Source organism: Ictalurus punctatus, chromosome 4, assembly GCF_001660625.3.
Source record: "Ictalurus punctatus breed USDA103 chromosome 4, Coco_2.0, whole genome shotgun sequence".
NCBI classification, from domain to species: domain Eukaryota; kingdom Metazoa; phylum Chordata; class Actinopteri; order Siluriformes; family Ictaluridae; genus Ictalurus; species Ictalurus punctatus.
The window spans coordinates 30,879,188-30,899,051 of NC_071284.1; the positions used below are offsets into that span (position 1 = coordinate 30,879,188).

At 44.8% G+C, this 19,864-nt stretch overlaps 1 protein-coding gene across 2 annotated transcripts in view; it reads left to right on the forward strand.

Annotated features, from left to right (window-relative positions):
- The window catches only part of LOC108264723 (BTB/POZ domain-containing protein kctd15), a 32,344-nt gene extending 13,350 nt beyond the window's left edge, over window positions 1–18,994 (forward strand). For both annotated transcript variants that reach the window (XM_017466508.3, XM_017466507.3), the window contains exons 4-5: window positions 5,233–5,538; window positions 13,711–18,994. In XM_017466508.3, the coding sequence (XP_017321997.1) occupies window positions 5,233–5,538; window positions 13,711–13,869 (465 nt within the window). In that variant the 3' untranslated portion in view covers window positions 13,870–18,994. The remainder of the gene's footprint in view (window positions 1–5,232; window positions 5,539–13,710) is intronic.
- Window positions 18,995–19,864: the final 870 nt, after the last annotated feature.

Consider the following 19,864-nt stretch of genomic DNA (forward strand, 5'->3'; position numbering starts at 1 on the left):
CGACAGAAATACCGAGGCGTATCACACCTCCCCGTTATTTAAATGCAAGTTGCTTCTTTCAGTCTTGTAAACCGGCACAGATAGCACCGTGCCATTCGAAACCATCACCGTAATACCTTTTGATTTGCGTGACCTCTGAAAGAGGAAACACAGTGACTGGTGGGATTATTGCATGTCCTTATCGGCACGACATCACTGCTCCGCTTGGCCTCAGGGATCAGTACCACGCCCTGGCACAGGCAGCTGGTGTGTTCCTTTAAGTCAGGGAACAGATTTCATTTGCAGCCATGCAAAATATAGTTTTTGTTGAGAGAGAGAGAGAGAGAGAGAGAGAGAGAGAGAGAGAGAGAGAGAGAGAGAGCGCCATTTAGAGGATTGTGTGCTGCTAGGATACATCAGTAAAATAAGGTATTGCTGCTCTATACAGTGTGTGCACATGTTCACAGTCTTTGTGTGTGCAGTAGTGAAGAATACGCAGCTGTTTAATCCGAGGTGGAAACTTCATAACGTCAGTGTAACCTGTTGTCATTCTTTGCGAATAAAAATAAGAGACTGCGAGTTATCTGGGAATTACGCACAGATAGAACTGATCCATTGGAGCGAAACGGGGTCCGAGAGCTCGAGATCGGTCTTGCTCCGGTCGCTAAGCGTTTCGCTGAGCGAGACCGGTATGAAAATTGCTGGCTGATGCCAATAGCTGACTCGTTTTGAAAGATTGATGGATAGATGGTAGACCAAGACTTTGGGCTTGATTTGACAGGGAGTTAATGCCATTTATCAGAATGAGAAAAAAATAATAATAATAATAATTAAATTACCGAAGTGACATTTAAAATGAGACGAATAAATAAATAAAAACGGATATGTTTGGCTTGATTTGAAGGGAATTCGAGGTAATGACAATCCCAGAGTTTAAAAAAAAAAAAACTCCTTTAGATTAATGCTATTATGTGACATTATTATTATTATTATTATTATTATTATTATCATCAAAGACATCTGTGTTGGTTCTTACAGGAGTTTTCATGTCAAACAGGCAAGTTACATGCCACACACACACACACACACACACACACACACACACACACATATCTACTGAGGAAGTGTTTATGTAGGTAACATATACAGTAGGTCAGGTTACACTGCACTTATTCATGGTTACTCAGTTAAAGCCATATAATTATTACCATTTCCTCCTTCTCCAGCTGAATGTGTGTTTCTGAAATATGGAAATATCAAATGTGCATTTAATGCTGCATTTCAAATGAAACGGTTTTGCATGACAGGCAAATAAAAACCAACTTTTGGACAACAAACAAATAATGTAATCCAAAAATAAATAAATAAATAAACGCCAATTCAAAGATCTAGCTTCCGTTTTCTTTCCTATTTAAATGACAGATAACGGTTTTGTACTTTTAAGCGTTCTTTCACTTTATTTCACCTTGAACCTACTGTGGATGTTCTCGGTTCCAGTTGGAGACGGGAATAGAAATAAATGTAAAAAAAACAAAAAAAACACCTGTTTAAAACACTGAGAAATCCCCTGTATTAAAAATACCGAAAGCAATCACTGTTTTGTTCAACTGGAAATTCTATTCTGAAATATTAACCCGATTATGGTGTAGCGCATACAGTCATTCTTCATCACTGACTGGGCTTCTCAGCGAGTGCATGGGATAGAATTTCATCATTAGAAGCAGCTCTGCCATTATGTGAGACACAGAACTAATAAAGTGACCAAGGATTGTTTTCCTGACCAAACTCGTTCACGTCAAACTCTCAACAATCAGATTCGCCGTAATCCGACTTAAACAAGACAAGAACCGAAGTACCCAACCTCATCGTTTGCCCATCCTCGTCACGGGCATCTCTTCGGTATGTCGTTTTGTAATCCCATCGTAGTACTTGTCTTGATACTTCAGCTCAAGTGCGTTTGCCATGCTCACGAAGCACCTCGTGCGTCTACTCGTGCGTTTTTTTAATGTTTGAAGTCGTTTCACAGACTTCTGCCGTGCTTACCTCTCTTGTTCAAATGGAAAAATAGTCTTATGTTTTCCACATGTCTGCGTGTACTCCTCAGTGTACGCAGCCATCACTCACTTTTGCTCCATTTGAACACGTCGAAGGCGCTGTTCCACCACAGAGTTAGCTGAGAAACGGTCATTTTCGTTATGAGAATTCATAAATATAGCCTCAGTCGTGTGTTTTTAAAAACCTGTTAAAGAGCCATGGTGCAGGCAAGATAACGCACACGAAAGTGGCTTGTTATCGTAATCTCTGTGACCCCACCAGCTGCAGGTTAAACTCCCTCCATGGCTTTCTCCATTGTTCTGTCTTTATCGCTAAGAAAACAACACGCACTGATGATGTGGAATGTGCTGCGAACGTTCTTCGCTGACATTTAGTTGGCTCGTATACGTATACACTGTGTGGCCAAAAATTTGTGGACATCTGACCATCACATCCATGATCTTGTTGAACATCACAATTACATTTACTGTTATAATAACCTCCGGTCTTGTCTTCTGGGAAGGCTTTCCACTGGATTTTGGATCATGGCTGTGGGGATTTGTGTTCTCTCAGCCACAAGAGCAATAGTGAGGTCAGGTTTTGATGGGTGAGGAGGTCTGGGGTGCTGTTGGTGGCTTTGGTCATCTCAAAGGTGTTCAGTAGGGTTAAAGTCAGGGATCTGTGCAGGACTCTCGAGTTCTTCCTCTCCAACCTTGGCAAACCAATATCCAACGGCATTGTGACGCTGGAACAGGTTTGGGCCTCTTGGTTCCAGTGAAGGGAAATCTTAATGCTACAGCATACAGACTTTGAGGCTCCAGCTTGGGTGTGAAGGTCAGGTGTCCATATACCTTTGGTCGTCTAGTGTAGCTCTACACGCTTTCTTGGAGCTCGGAGTTTCCTGGTGGTATTGGATTCTCGATGGAGTCAGTCGCCTAAGTCTGTGACCGTCTTATTTTGGCAGGAGCACGTAAGAAACTCGTCCTCATCTTTCACGCCCTGATCTGTTTGTTATTAGTAGCAGGGCCAGCTCAAGAAGGTTTAGTAGAACTCAGCTTATAAGTAACACTCGTGTTGTTTTGTACATGCTAAAAAAGCTCCATGTAGAAGACAGTGTGCTTAGTGTATCGCCTATGCCTGAAGCATCATGGGTGGCGCATTTTTCTTTCCCATCAGCACTGACTCCTTGACAAATGTGAAGATTATTGTACCGTCCGTGTCCATTTTGTCGTCAGTTCGGCCGTGGAACAGCTTCTTACTCGTCTTTGCTGCGCTCCTTTACTCACTTTGCCTTTACCCCCTTCTTTTCTCCTTCTCTTTCCTCGTCTTTCTGATCCTCTCTCTCTCTCTCGCGCGCGCGCGTGTGCGCAGTCCGGTTGTTTCTCTCCCCTCTTTCTGTCCCGCTCCCGTTTTTCTCTCTCCAGAAATCAGCAGTTGATCGTTTTTAATTCTTATCCTAATGACCAAATATTATCGAGATGCCGTCGGTCTCGTTTTTAGCATTGCTTCCTCATTAAAGTCGAAAAGCAGAGGAATCTTAGTTTGGATTTTTTTTTTTTTTTTAACGCAGTGAAATCTGTAGCGGATACGACCCCCTGAACAGAACGGGAAGTGTTGAATAACAGCTTCCCACTGGTCTGAAGTGAGAACTAGTGATTTGAGCGATGCTCCGAGGGTGCGAGCGGTTAAGAGGCGGCTTCAAGTTTATTACCCAAATGTGAACGATATTTCGCAAAGACTTACGTGCACGGATAGTGCAACAGTTATCGTCTATTAAGGAACTATTGCCGTGGTGTTGGCTCATTTACAGAAGTAAAAGACAGATTTGCATTTGAAATCTCCTCTAGCCAGAGGGCTTACTGCAGTGTCGTCATGCTGCCAGAAGATCTCTTGCTCGGCTCTCGGTCTCCCTTTGGTTTTCCCCTTGTTCTCTGATTCGTGTTCTGGTGCCTCGTCTGCTTCCCTCTCTCTCTCTCTCTCTCTCTCTCAAACTTGCTCTCTCTCTTGCTGCATCATTATTTTGGCGCTCAAACAGTCTGCCTGAATGGAATTATGTTTTGTGAGTCATTCTCACATCTCTCTTGACATCCAGAGTGCAAACGTGTTACGAGGTTTGTGTTGGAGAGAGGTGATTCACTCGGGTGTTTTGTCCAGCTTTGATGTAGTTCTTGCTAAGAACGGTGATGTAGATCGAGGCTGGGAAAAAAATGTCGACTCCGGCACTTTGATGATTCGACCAGAGAGTAAGCAGCATGTTGTCCACGTTGTCTCTCTCTCTCTCTGTCTGCACTGTTTATAACTGAGCCTTTTATAGCAGTGCAATTGCAACATGTATTCTAGAAATTATAAATAAGAACCATATCGATAGAAAAGAGTCCTCAGTGGCTGTTATGATGGTCAGGAGTAGCAGGGATGCAAATGAGGTGAGAGTGTGAACACCGTCATCTTCATGTTTCCAACAGACATCTTTATACACTTTTATTTCACTGCGTTACTTGCAGAGAAACCGTGACCTGATAATAGCACACGCACAGTATTACGCATAAGTAACTAGTGTTACTAGAGTGAACTTGTCGATCCAGACTCTGTAACAGGTTAACATTCAACATGTACAGTAATAACAAAGGTACTTACCAGTCAATCGCTTGAGCAATATTAATAATGCGGAGTGAAAGTATTAATAAAACAGATATGGTTTTATGGAGATGGAGAAATGTAACCAATCATCAACCAAGCAGTCCTGTATTTAAAAAAATAATAATAATAATAAAAAAAATTTTTAAAAAAGGAATTAATGAAATATGGGTTTTGGACTTTTTTTGTATATACTTCTCTATACCTTTCTTTATCTCTCTCTTACTCGCTCGCTGGATCGCGTCTCTGCTCCAGACCGCAGCATCGCTCATAGACACTGCATGGGAATGCTTCCATCTGGACTCATGGGAAATTAAAGAAAGGCGCAGGAGGGGCAAATCACTCCTGGCTAAATGCCCTGAGGACAGGGAGAAGGAGAGGGAGGGGGCCCTGCTTGCGGTGGGCCACATATCTGGGATGAAGGAACGCACAGAGCAGTGTGATCAGGTTCACCCGGACATGTTGGCATCTATCGGGATGTTTCTGAAGGCTTGTTTTGGGTAAAGATCGGCGTTTGTTTTCTTCATTCATTCATTTATTTATTTTATTTCCCGTCTGTTCTCCTCTTTCCCCCTGTCTCTGCAGGACTTTAACCTGCTGTATGAGGAGGCTCGGTACTACCAGCTCTCCCCCATGCTGAAGGAGCTGGAGCGCTGGAAGCAGGAGCGTGATCAGCGGCGCTCGGCTCAGCCCTGCGAGTGTCTGGTGGTGCGCGTGACCCCCGACCTCGGGGAGAGAATTGCTCTCAGCGGGGAGAAGATCCTCATCGAGGAGATCTTCCCCGAGACAGGAGACGTCATGTGCAACTCGGTGAACGCTGGCTGGAACCAGGACCCCACCCACGTCATCCGATTCCCTCTCAACGGCTACTGCAGACTCAACTCCGTTCAGGTAATACGGCGACACCGCCGCAGCCACGCTACGTCCTCACAGACGACCAGACACATGCCTCTGATGAGTTATTAACATGCGCGATATTGTCGGCATGGACATTATGCATCATGCATTCCATATGGGAGGAGGCTAGCGAGGCAGGTGGCGTATCTGAGCAGCATTTGTGCTCCTGGGATAAAGTCTGTTCTGTTTGGACGGCAGAGACCTGTTTTCTAAGGTCCTTTATTATTATTTAGGCAGTTTCACGATGTTCACTAGATGAAAGGTCTATGAAAGTTGCAGAAGCATGACGGACAGGACATCGGCTACAACTAATGTAAACGTATTGAAACATTTATTCAGAAATAGTTTGTTTATTCATCTTTAAACCTATAACCTTTTTTTTTATTTTTTTAAAATATAAATTCCTATCAGAAGCTTTGATCCCACAAATGAATCTATGAGGTAAGAGGTGAAGAACATCACAGTGTGATATGGAGTTTAGCGTGCATTATCATCTTGCTAGGACCGAAAGGGTTTTATCTCTCCGCCGTGCTCACGCCTGAATGCTAGTTAACTTCCTAGAATCTTTGTGCCTGTAAAGAATTCCTTCCCATGTAAATCCGTCGTTTATTGTTTAAACGTTCATTTAGCAGTACAACTTCAAAACTGCAATAGTGTAAATTTAGTCTAAATTGTCGTCATGGTTACAGTGTTACTTTGTTACACTGACCATAAACGTTGTGAGAGGAAATTCTTTACAAAACCGTTGGGTATGGTTTATTGGTAGACTGGTGGGTGGATTATGTGCAGGTTAGGGTGAGTGTGTGAGGGTGAGTGTGTGAGCGAGTGTGTGCGCGCGAGAGTGTGTGTGTGGAGGACTGATCACAAACTGAAGACACACAACAACATACAGTGTGTTGGCAAACTGCATTCCTACACCATTCACCCACACACACACACACACACACACACACACCCTTCAGCCATCCATCCTTGCCATGATCAGCTCTTGACTGTTTTCAGTGTGAGAGTGAGAGATGGACACCTCCAGGGAACGTCGTCAGATTAGCGACAAACACATACACACACACACACACACACACACACCCATATGTAAGACCAGGGAAACACACAGGACACAAAACGCCTGTTTTCCTTCACAGACATTTTTTTTTTCCTCTTCTTCTAAAAACAGAGAGAATGAAAGAACAGCACCCAAGAAAAAAAAAATGGTATGCATAATTTACACACCCCTCCGTTTAAAGACCTCACTCCTCTCGGTTTCAGAAAGACTCCAGCACCACAGCGCCCCGAGCTACCCAAACACACGTATTGCATTTTTTAATACCATACTTACAATTTCTCAAACAGCCTAAACCACTTCACACTCCTTTTATAGGTTTTTAAATGGTGTGCAATATAATTAATTGGCCGCATCAGCTAACAAACAGTTCTTGCTTTGTCTCCGCGTTTCCTTAAATGGATGAGGAGGAGGTTTTAAACTGTTCACATTAATGACCGAACACACACACACACACACACGGAGAAATTTCTTACACCCTTTATTTATTTGCAGAACGATAACCATTTTGGACTTAAAAAGGTCTAAAAGAAACGACGATCTTTCTTTTTTTCTTTTTTTTTTTTCGGAAGAAAAACCTCCTTGAATTTTGTCGTTTAAGGTTTTTCTGTGAACCAAACCTTTTTTCTCCGATGGAATTTTCTTACGAGACAAGCAAGATATTATAAAGGAGTCTTAAACTCGAGTAAAAGATCTGGATAGCTAACGATAAACGGTAAACGATCTGCCCTGATATAAACTAGTTCTTTTTTTTATAGTCCTAAATACGTCACATCCGATCTGTTGCGTGTAAATGATGGGTATTGGAGGTCTCTTATGGAACCTCCTACAATACGCCTACAAGGGGTGTGTGTGTGATCGGATGTGATCGGGTTTGAGCGGACTTTAGAGAGCCGTTTTGACGCCTAATATTTGAATATGATTGGATACTTTATTGTCTTTATGACTGAGAATCTCTCCAGTGTTTATATTACCATGAGGAAGGAGAGAGGGAGCGAGAGCAAAAGAGAAACCGAAAGAATGAGAGAGACTCATACAGAGAGGAGTGAGAGACGGATAACGAAAGGGATAGAGCGAGAGAGGAACATTAAGAACGATGAAAGAGAGCAAGATAGGCGCAGAGTCAGACGCACAGAGATCAAGAGAGACCGAGTGAGAGAGCGAGAGAGAAAGAGATACAGAAATAGGGTGACGGGCGTAGAGAGAGAGAGAGAGACGGAATAATATTTAGCTTAAGTGAGAATATCTGCAGAAAGAACAGAAAAGAGGACGGAGGAAAACGACCGAGAGAGATGGAGTGTGAGGGAAAAGAAGGAGAAAAAGGAACTGTGAGAGTGGACCACGTTGAGACAGTGAGACAGCGTCCCAAAGCTGGAGCTGTATGAGCAGCTCCATACATCACTGTGATTGAGCACGGGGATCAGCGAGGATGCGATCTTTCCTCCATCACCATGACAGAAACACAACCTTAGAGAGAGAGAGAGCATGTCCCTCCTGACGGCTCTGACACACACACACACACGTGTGCACGCACACACACACACGCACACGCACACCTGTCTCTGACTGTTTAATACTTCAGCTGGAGCCTCTGTAGACATGCTGCTGTGGCGCTGCTGATTAAAAGGGCTCCTCGGCCACGTTTCAATCCACAAGTGCAAAAAGAAGCCAAAGGGAGAGTGTGAAGGGGACATGTGTCCGACTGGCAAGGGGAACGATGTCCGGTTGATTGAAATAGCGCGCGTGTGTGTGTGTGTGTGTGAAGGATTAGTGATAAAGAAAGCACATGATTGCCTGACAATTCTTAAGTACCTGCAAAGTCTCTGCATGAATTATTTCCAGAATCATCATTTTCGCATTAGTCCGATGTTATTTTTTATTATGCACGTAAACACACACTACAGGGTGTCCCAAAAGTCTCCATACATAATAATGAGTCTTTATTGGTCACATATACACAGTGAAATCCCTTTCTTTGCATACACCAGGATGTCAAGAAGCTTGGGGTCAGAGCGCAGGGTCAGCTATGATACAGCGCCCCCTGGAGCAGATAGAGTTCAAGGGCCCCGCTCAAGGGCCCAACAGTGGCAGCTTGGCAGTGCTGGGGCTTGAACCCCCAACGCTGTGATGAGCAACCCAGAGCCCTAAGCACCAAGCCACCACTACATTGTGCGTTAGTTAGTGGATGTCGGTGGACATCGTGTGCGATGTGCTCGCCATGTTTCCCGTTAAAGTCCATCGTGACCTCGCGATCCAGCCGTGAGAATGACTTCAGTACGTTCTGCTTTTGTCACAGGTGTTCTTAAAGACTATCTTGGGGGGGGGGGGGTAAATGGAGATTTTTTTGGGAAAAAAGTGCTAATTTCCCCTGTGTCTGGAGACTTTTGGGACACCCTGTATATTGTCGTGTCAAAATGGAGAACTGTGTGTATATGAAGGGAAATAGCCCTGCGTCTGGCCCGAGAACAAACCGTTTGTGTTTCCTTCTGCGGTTATAGATCAGTCTCACGAATACGTGTGTGCGCGTGCGAGTCCTTTCCGGCCAGAGCCGCGTTCACGCTGACGAGAAACGAAGTGCGTTTTGAGTCTTCCCGAATCTGAATCCACTCGTTTTAGTGGGAATCTGTTCTTCGGCGGTCCTCCGTCCCCCAGCCGGAAGTTTCACGAGTCTTCAGTCTCGAGTCAAGGTCAAAGCATGACTCTAAAGTCTGAATCGCCACCTCGAGTCATCGTCTCTACCGGACGGCGACGGCAATAATACGACATGACGTGTAAAGAGAACTACATTACATCCGTTCTAATTATAGTCGTATAGGCGTATCAATATCCAATCTAGACCCACGTCCGAGAGCGACTTAAAACCGGTCACGGATTTGTGCCTCATCACTCCCGCAGTGTGAAATGTAATCCTTATCTCACATTTACATCCGGACTAGAACGAACAAATTCATTGTATCCTGCCGCTGCCTTCACTTGACTGTGACCTGCGTTGCTGGTGTCTTCCGCTCGCCTGCGTCGTGTGGTCTGTAATTGGTTTTGAGGAAGCGTGCCTCCGTCTCTGTTTGGCTCCAATTGTTCCCAGCACCACAGACGCACTAAAAACAATTAGGCAGATTTGTGCTCCGGAGTAATCAACACTGTGTGTGCGCGGGAAATATTTCTGAAATGGTTACTGCTCCTTGTGTTGTGTGTGTGTGTGTGTAGATTTGTGAGAGCGTGATGCTTGGGCAGGTTGGATCATTACTGCTCTATTTAAACGCAGCATAAACCGTCTGCTGCTGCGCACGAGCTAAGGAGAGAGGGTCTGTCTCTGTCAGCAAGATCGAGAGAGAGAGAGAGAGTAGAGCGAGGGAATATTCACAGGAAAGAAACAAGGAGAGCCGAGCTGAACTTTAAATGAGATCTCCGTATAGCCAAAGTGAAATTCTCCAGCTGTCAGGTCGTTGGCATTGTAAATAACGACGCGGCGTTTCTAAGAAGTGCTGTGTAAGTGCGCAGGACTGTAATTGCCTTACTGGAAGGTATCAGTGCAGGCTAGTCCGCCCCATCTATTCATCTCATCCATTCGTTATCTGTGTCGTAATCCATCAGGAACGCGCAGTTTCCCTGCTCTACACACCCGAGTCAGCTCACCGGTAATCAACGTGCCCTTTCCTCCATCACACACTTCATCAAGTGTGTGTGAGTGTGTATAAGCGGGGAAAGTACACTATACGAGTATCGCTGTGAGCGAAACATGCATCATTCGCTACAAAGCAGGAATAATATTACCAATAATAATAACTGTCATTTATATAGTACTTTTAATACATTTGAAATGCAACAGGACGTGCTTTACGGAAAGAGCGTAAATAAATAAACGCTTATGGGGGAGTGAAAAAAAAAAAAAAATTTCTCTCATTTTGGTGAAATCAGTAAGATATGTACAAAGAAAACAATGTAAGATTTAGCAGTCAAGATCTAAATACGGTTGGTGCCCATATCACACACGAAGACGCATTCTCGATGTAAATGCAAACCACAAACCAAAGTCAGTGCTCCTGAAGTTTACTCCTGTTGGTAATGGAGTTGAAACGGTTTGAGAACGCCACGTGGGTCGCGTTCTGTATTTAAAAGCGATTCGCCATTTATTGTTTCCTGACTCAAGCGGAAATGCAGTGCCAGAGTTGAAGACTTTTTGATGTAGTTTGTGGCGGCTGGGGCTCAGGTGGTAGAGCGGGTTGTCCACTTGGTGTAGGGTCGGCGGTTCGGTTCCCGGCCCACGTGAATCCACATGCCGAAGTGTCCTTGGGCGAGACTCTGATCCCCAAGTTGCTCTGATAGCAAGTTGGCGCCTTGCATGGCAGCTCTGCTACCACTGGTGTGTGAGTGTGTGTGTGTGTGAGTGGGTGAATGAGAACCAGTGTAAAGCGCTTTGGAACCACTAAGGTTAGCAAAACACTATATAAGTGCATAACAACTATGCACTCATCACGCATAACAACTATGGTAAATTTTCCATAGTTGTTAAGCGTGAACCATTTAATGTCTCAAATTATGGTGTAAAAGGACAAGTGTAGACCTTCTATATCACTCCAAATCAAAACCCACTGTTCGGGCAGACCGTGTAGTTCCTTTTAACAATCACAAAGCGTGAAGCTAAATTGATGGGTAACATCTATCAGTGTTATACAGTGGGTTCGGAAAGTGTTCAGATACCTCGAGTTTCTGCACGCTTTATTGTGTTGTAGATTTGATGTTAAATGGGTACATTTAGTTTACGTTTGAGGTTTCAAAAAAAAAAAAAATCAGACACTGAAATCTCTCATTTAGATTAGTGGTCAGACCCTTGGCTAAAGGCAATTCTGTTTGCTTTGATTATCTTGAGCTGTCGCTAGAACTTGACTGGAGTCCACCTGTGGCAAACTCTATTGATTAAATATGATTTGCTATAAGACCAAAATCAAGCCATGAAAGTCTTCACAGCCCTCAGCAATCAAGTCATAGATGATGGCAAGGGTATTAAACCATTTCTAAAGCTTTGAATGCTCCCAGGAGCAGAGTTGGCTCCATCACTGTCAAGTGGAAGAAGTTTGGAACCTTCAGGACACTTCTTAGAGCTGCTCATCTGGCAAAACTGAGTAACCAAGCAAGAAGGTCCTTGCTGACCACGAGCCCAAAGGCCACTCCAACAGAGCTACAGAAATTCTTCACAGAGATGGGAGTACCTTCCAGAAAGACAACCATCTGAGAAATGCTCCATCAATCAGGCCGTACGGAAAACCACTCCGGAGTTTGGCAGGCACTTAAAGGAATCCGAGCGCATGAGGAAACAATTCTCCGTTGGTCGGACGAGACCAAAATTGAACTCTGTGGGCCGAACTCCAAACGCCGTGTCTGGTCGGAAACCAAGTACTGCTCATCAGCTGGCTTATACCATCGTTATGGTAAAGCACGGTGTTGGCAGTATCGTTCGACGGGGACGCTTCTCACCGGCAGGGACGGGGAGATGTCGCAGTTGAGGGAATGATGAGTATAGCCTAATACAAAGAGGTCCTTGAAGAAAACCTGAACGTTTCAGCTTTCAGCACGACAGCAACCCGAAGCATGCATCCAAGACGACGCTGGCGTGGCTTCAAGTCTCCCGGATGTCCTTGAGTGTCCCAAGCAAAGTCTAGACTTGAATCCCACAGAACGTCTGTGTGTAGACCTGAAGATGGCAGTTGACATACTCTTCCCATTTAATCTGATCAAGCTTGAGAGGACCTGCCACGAAGAGTGCCCAAATCCAGGTGTGCAAAGCTTACCCAAGAAGAGACTTACCCGACAGGAGACCTACCCAAGAAGCTGTAATTGCTCCAAAAGGTGCTTCTACAAAGTACTAAATAACGGATCTGAATCCTTGTCTCAATGAGAGATTTCAGTTTTTGATTTTTAATAAACTTGCAAACAATACTAGCGACTTGTTTCCATTAATGGTGATTTGTAGACTGATGCCAATGACAGTATTCCACCATTTCACTTCCCTGCTTCATCTAATGGTGAGCATTGTGTGGTATTAACACAACCTCGCAATGCTGTACAATGACAGTGTGTTCATCCGCTGTGGGATTTACTCCCAGTCCTTCATCGTTCACTTCTCATATGGTTCCATGTCGACTACGCTCTTCTTCTCATTCACTCTCTAAATCAACAGCAAAAAAAACAAAAAGGGTTTGGCCACACAGTCAGCGTTGCCTTTTCGCAAGACAGATGCAAAACATTTACATGTATTTATTTTGCGATGCTTTTATCCGGAGTGACTTAAAGGGAGGCAGAATTTAATCCAAACATAAAGCGAAAGGACTTTTTTTTTTTTTTTTTTTTTTTTTTATTAGGCCAGAAGACTCATTCGAACATGGACTCTCTGCTCCAGAATGTCTCCGATTAGACGGTGCATCATGTTCGCGTATTTATATTTTCCATCAAACGTTCAGAAACAGATTTTTTTTGTTTTGTTTTAAACAGATAACAGAGCTTGATGTTAACACATTTCCATGTGTTTGGATTTCGGTTACGTTTCTGTTATGGTTTCTGTTGTAATGTTTTTCACTCCAGGGACCAATCGTGATAAATGGCCAAAGAGAGGCTTTTTTTTTCCCTCACTCTCATGGCCCGAAGTCCCGTTGCATGGTTCTCATTGAAATCAGTGGCTTAAATAATAATAATAATAATAATAATAATAATAATAATAATAATAATAAAAAGACGACATGTCCCTGTAGAAAGTTCTAGAAAAAACGAGACAGGTTTCACAAGCGTCAGTCAAAATAATAATAATAATATGAATAAATTGTAGCTTGTGTATTTTTTAGTGTTGTTGTTGTTATTATTATTTCAAATTTCCTACAAGTTCCTTGGATACATTTTAGAGGTTCTTCCCGTCGGGTTTGTTTTTACATCGTACAAGTTACAAGCTTCGCCTTCATTGTTTACATGAAGAGCTTGTCAGAAAATACCAGAAACACTGCTAACGAGATCCGATTTAATAATAATTTTAACCTGTGGGGTGTTTTTTTGTTTGTTTGTTTGTTTGTTTTGGTTTTTGTTTTGTTTCTCTCCACCCTCGCCTCTCTCCATCCCTGCAGGTACTGGAGCGTCTGTTCCAGAAGGGCTTCAGCGTGGCGGCGTCATGCGGGGGCGGAGTCGACTCCTCCCAGTTCAGCGAATACGTGTTGTGTCGCGAGGACAGGCGGAGCCAAAACATGAACACGCCCCTCAGGATAAAACAGGAGCCGCTGGACTAGAGACTGATCTGCCTTCAGATCCTGAGACTCAACAACTCAGACGCACACGCACACACGCACACACACACACACACGCACACACACACACACACGCACTCACTCACACAGCCGTCCGTCTGTTACTTAAGCGGAATGTAACAGACACAAAACACACAAAGTCACGCAAGAACAACCCAAAGAAATAGAAACACAAAATGGGCAGAACAGAAGCATTTTACTTCGTTTCGCACTCTTGTGATGATTTAATGGCACTCTGTCCGGCCGGCCAATAAGAAGCTGGTTTCTCCCGTACGCTCCTCCTTCTGTCTGTGCAGCGCGAGTTGTTTTCACGCTGCATGTGAACGAGTTGTATTCAGGGATGCCCGCTCTCTCCACCGCCTTCTCTAAACGCCGGCAAAGTGCCACAACGACACCACAGAGAACGATAAGGTGCAGTGAACAGACTCAGTGCTCAGAGGACTGGCCAAAATTATTGTTTCATGTTATTGTTGTTTATAAAAGATGAAGGGAAAAGAAAAAAAAAAACAACAACAAACAACTTCTTATTTGTCTGCCACCATGATGTATACAGTCCCTAATGCTCTGGGTTTTTTTTTTTTTTTTTTAAATGTTCTTTGTTTACTTTGTTTCTTTTGTTATATGAAGGATGAATGCGAGTCGTGCTTACGCGGAGAGCGAGAGCGAGTCGCTGCTTCTCTGAAACACTCTCGTAGCCCGAGGCGGCACGGTTAACACACCGCGCACCGTAATGCATCCAGCGCCCGGAGAAGGCCGCTTTGTTTAAACAGAGCTGCAAGCAAACACGAGTCTTACTAAAGCTCTTCCTGCAGCAGGCCCAGGTAACAGAGAGCGTGTGTATAACGCAATCCTCACGACATATCGCCGAGCATCGACATCCGGCATAAGCTACTGTGTTAAAGAACGCGACGGTGAAATCGACAGACATCCCAGAGTGGAACTCGTACGTTCGTGTCGACCTTTTCATGATCATAGCCAAATCCGATCCGGTCAGGATCGTCTCAAAGAGTCAAGCGTACACGCCCGAGTTCATACACCTGCACTTAGACAAACGTGGGGCTCTGCTCTGAGGACGTGCCTGCTGACGATGACGAGAACAAGAAGCCTTTCGGCGCTAGCATAGCGTGCCGTGGATCGTAGTTTACGCAGCCCCAATGCAAGTAGATCATTAATCATCAATGCATTACCTTATTGTTGTGGTTATTACGGTGAATTAAATTCCTTTGTTTTAAGGTGGTGTGTGTGTGTGTGTGTGTGTGTGTGGTAGTCGAATTCCTCACCGTATCGCATCAGCGTGTTATCAGATGCGTGACGACGGTGACGTACATACGCCTCTCACGACCGGATCCGAATACACTCGGAGCACCGGTGAGACCCGACGGCGGGATCAATCTTCTTTTCTTTTCATTCTGTAATAAGGGTTCCGTCATACGAGTAAAATATCCGCTCGGAAGAGAAATTCCGGTCCGTGTGGCGTTACAGGATCTATAACCGGGACAAAACAAAACAACAAACGATGCGTCTCAGTAACATCCGGTCAATCGGAACAAGGCGCGAACCGACCATCGATCATTTTACCTGTCCATTTCGAAAGCTCTCTGTCTGGAGTGCTGTGTTTGGAGGTGTGGCTTTGTCGGGGTTGTTGGATTGTTTGTAGGGGTTAGCATCATTGCTAAGTGCTAACTGTAACTTTTTAAATGAGGGAGGCGTATATGTTGGACAGCATTTGCACTCTCTCTGAGAATAAAGCCCGTCCTGTTTGGACTGACGGAAGGACGGCTTCATTGAATCGTTCTCTGTGACGGTGCGGGGGTACGAGTGTGTTATCGTACCTGATATCGTCAGTGTGTTTGATTTAAACATACGCTATATGACCAAACGTTTTTGTGGACGTCCTTCCATAGGTTTCGATTTAGTCGCCCTTTACTGTTCTGATAACCTCCAGTCTTCTGACAAGGCTTTCCACTATGGATTTGATCCGTCCAGCAACAAGAAGTCAAGGCTCCGTGTAGAACGTTCGAGATCTTCCACTCCATCCTTGGCAAACCATGGAGCTCTTTTCGTGCATAAGGGTGTCGGAACACGTTTGAGCCCGTTCGTCCCGGTGAACAGAAGTGTACTGCTACAGCACATAAAGACGTCCTGTACAATCGTGTGCTTCTGACTGTTCGGGAAAGAACCGCGTACGGGTGTCCCGGCCAAGCGTCCACAACCTGCTATCTCCTTATAAGATAACATTACATAAGCCTCCTACGGTAGCTAAACATCACCTGCGTAGCTAGCTCGAGAGCTGTAAAGGTTCAGGATGAGTCACGGCGACACCATTAAAGCGTGAAACGGTTTCGCGGTGAGACTGACAGGTAAGCGGGCCGTAAACACGTAGAACATGTTCGCCATTTACTCCCATATGAAGATTACATTTCAGCACACAAATACGGCTGCTTTGCCAATCAGTGCCGACATCAAAGATGGACGAAAGCACAAAACAAACAAGCGAGTTTAAGGTCAGAACCCCCAGAGTGTGACCCACCCCCCACCCCCCACCCCCAGCATCGCCACATCAAACCCCGCCGCTTCGTCCCGTCTCTCTGTGTCTTACACACAGACTCTCACCCAGAACACTGCTTGATCCTCTGTTCCGATCCGCCTGGATATTTTTAAAGAGAAATGATCTCAGTGGTGTGTGTGTGTGTGTGTGTGTGTGTGAGAGAGATCGTCTCAGACTTAAATCTGAAAAATGCTCATTAAGAAGGTTGATTAGTTTAATTAAGTCCAGATCTGTTGGCTTTGGTGCTGCATTTGCTGATTAAATGCCAGCTGATAGAAGGAGAGTGTGTGTGAGAGTGTGTGTGAGAGTGTGTGTGTGTGTGTTGGATCTGATAGCCTGGAGCAGAGTGCTGCCCCCCCATAGGGAGGCCTAATCAAGCCAGGCTTTGTTCTGATCCAGCGTTGACTCAGTCTTCTCATCCCATCCATCACACAGAATGGTCAACCACTCCTTTCATGTGCGAAGGGCTGTGTGTGTGTGTGTGTGTGTGTGTGTGTGTGTGTGTGTGTGTGTGTGTGTGTGTGTGTGTGTGTCACTCAGAAGCTCTGAGAGCAGCAGTGCCAGTAGACATGTTACACCCCCCACTGTGACACACCACCATAACCCACCTACAGGACCCCTGGAGTTCGTTCACACACACACACACACACACACACACCAGAGAGCGCAGTATAAAACTACACTACAATCCTGTGATGTCTTTTGTCAAGTTCGGCAGAATGTGTGTTCATAAGCTGTAACAAAATTGAGTGTAAGTTCCTGTTCCTGCTCTCCCAGAAGCATCCGGAACGTTTCGGCAGCCGGACCTGCACCGAACTGCCGAGCTGTTAGCTACCCCAGTCTCTTCACTAACAATCATAAGGAAATAATCCGACCATCGACATTCAGTTATTCAGCATAAGATAACAATAATAAGATTAATAATGATATTTACGCGGCTTGTCGTCTGAAACACGAAACAAACGCAACCCCGTAAAGTCCCGCGTTATTATTTACTCGCTCACCTTAAAGAATATGAATTATTGAGTAACTACGCTGAAAGTACAAGAGGTACGTAGTAACGACGGTGAGGAATGTAAGGCCAGACCTGCCGACCGCTCCTGACTCTCTAATGGGATGAAAACCAGACTGGCTTACTTTGTAATCAGTGCGGAATCCCAGAAAAGTGCTGAGGCTGAAAGAAATATTTGAACCGTTTCCAAATGATTGACTATTGAAGCCCTGTCTGAGGTTTTTATGGCGACATTTTGTCCTGCGATGCTTTCGGAGAATTCGGGAACAGCTCTCGGATGACACGGTCTCTGTTAAACCTTGACGTTGATGTACCTTTTAAAAAAAAAAAAAAAAAAAAAGCGTTTTTTTAATAATTAAAGGTTAAGAATGGGGGACAGTGTCTTATTAAACTAGGGGATCAGCGGATAGAACGTTTGTCTCGCACCTCCAGGGTTGAGGGTTCGAAGCTTGCAGTCCACGCTGTGTGTGATCGTGCCCTGCGATGATTCGGGACCCCGTCGGCGGTGCACCCCACCTTGCGGCCCGAGTCCCCTGGGATAGGCTTCACACTCCACTACAGCCATGTGTAGGATAAGCGGTATGGAAGATGGATGGATGGATGGATGGAGCATGAGGGTTAAATCTGTACTCATGCTGTGTTACAGCAATGAGGAATGATGTGGATCCACAGCGATATAAAGACTTTCAGCTAGTAGGGCTGGCGATATGACGGAAATATCGATATCGTGATATTTCTGCAAACCGGAAGTGTAATATAATTACAGAATAGCTCGACGGTAAAGGCGGGAAAAAATCTCCACGGAATTGAGCAGTCAAACACCCGGTATAAACTTGACCAGGGAATGAATAACGGAATCCGAGCGTGTATCACAATGTTGACATAAATTGATCGATTAAATTAAAACACACAAATAAGACGAGTCTGATTCTGTTTTTTGTTTTGTTTTTTGTTTTTTTCACACGTGTGTAAATTGTCGGAATAACGTTACGCTTCCCGACACGCAGCTCTACGGCTTAACGTCTCGACGTGTTCGGGAATTCCCGAGACGTTTAAGGAAAACCGCCGACGTGTCCTGGTATCTCGTCTTTCGTGCTTCGAAACATCTCCGGATTCGGCGGGGTTAATCAGATCCTCCGAGAAACCCAGCAGGTGTATACCGGGTTCAGTCTGGTGGCTTCGGTGATGTAGTCACTCGTATATGGGAACTCGTTTCTGAAGCGTTCTCTCCTACGCACGGCCTGTAAAGGTGAAACAGCGATCCCGAGAGAGTCCCGATCAAAGAACGACGGAAAAATATATACACATTTCTGAGCAATATGTTCTGTACGTACGGATTTGAAAAGAGAAGACGGAAGGGGGGAAAAAAATAAAAAAATAAACCTCCATTTCCAAATGTAAACCAAGGTGAAATTTTGTTATTATTTAATGTTTTAATAATTAGACTGTGATATTGAAAGGGCATATGTTTAACAGTGTCTCCACATATTTTTATTGATTTTAATTTGCTTGCCTATTTGCTAATAAAGTATAGATGTACTGTTTAACAGAGATGTGGTGTTTTTATTTTTATATATATATATATATAATCCATATAAATAGCAGCATGCTGGTCTTCAACCAGCCCAAAAGGACCCATGTCACACTCCTCTTCATGTCCCTCCACTGGCTTCCTGTAGACACCTTCATCTCCCTCCACTGGCTTCCTGTAGACACCTTCATGTCCCTCCACTGGAATCCTGTAGACACCTTCATGTCCCTCCACTGGCTTCCTGTAGACACCTTCATCTCCCTCCACTGGCTTCCTGTAGACACCTTCATCTCCCTCCACTGGCTTCCTGTAGACACCTTCATCTCCCTCCACTGGCTTCCTGTAGACACCTTCATCTCCCTCCACTGGTTTCCTCTAGACACCTTCATGTCCCTCCACTGGTTTCCTGTAGACACCTTCATGTCCCTCCACTGGTTTCCTGTAGACACCTTCATGTCCCTCCACTGGTTTCCTGTAGACACCTTCATGTCCCTCCACTGGCTTCCTGTAGACACCTTCATCTCCCTCCACTGGCTTCCTGTAGACACCTTCATGTCCCTCCACTGGCTTCCTGTAGACACCTTCATGTCCCTCCACTGGCTTCCTGTAGCCGCCCCGTAATAAAATTCAAGGCCTTGATGCTCACCTACGAGACCTTGTCTGGAACAGAACCAGCCTACCTCAACTCTCTCCTGAAGGTTTCCGTTCCCTCACGCAATCTACGATCAGGTTAACGACCGACTCTTAGTAGCACCTACTCGATGTGGCTGAAGGTCCCTTTCCAGAACCTTCACACTAACTGTTCCTCAGTGGTGAAATGAACTCCCAACCTCAATCCGGACCACAGAATCTCTCACCATCTTCAAAAAACAGTTAAAGACCCACC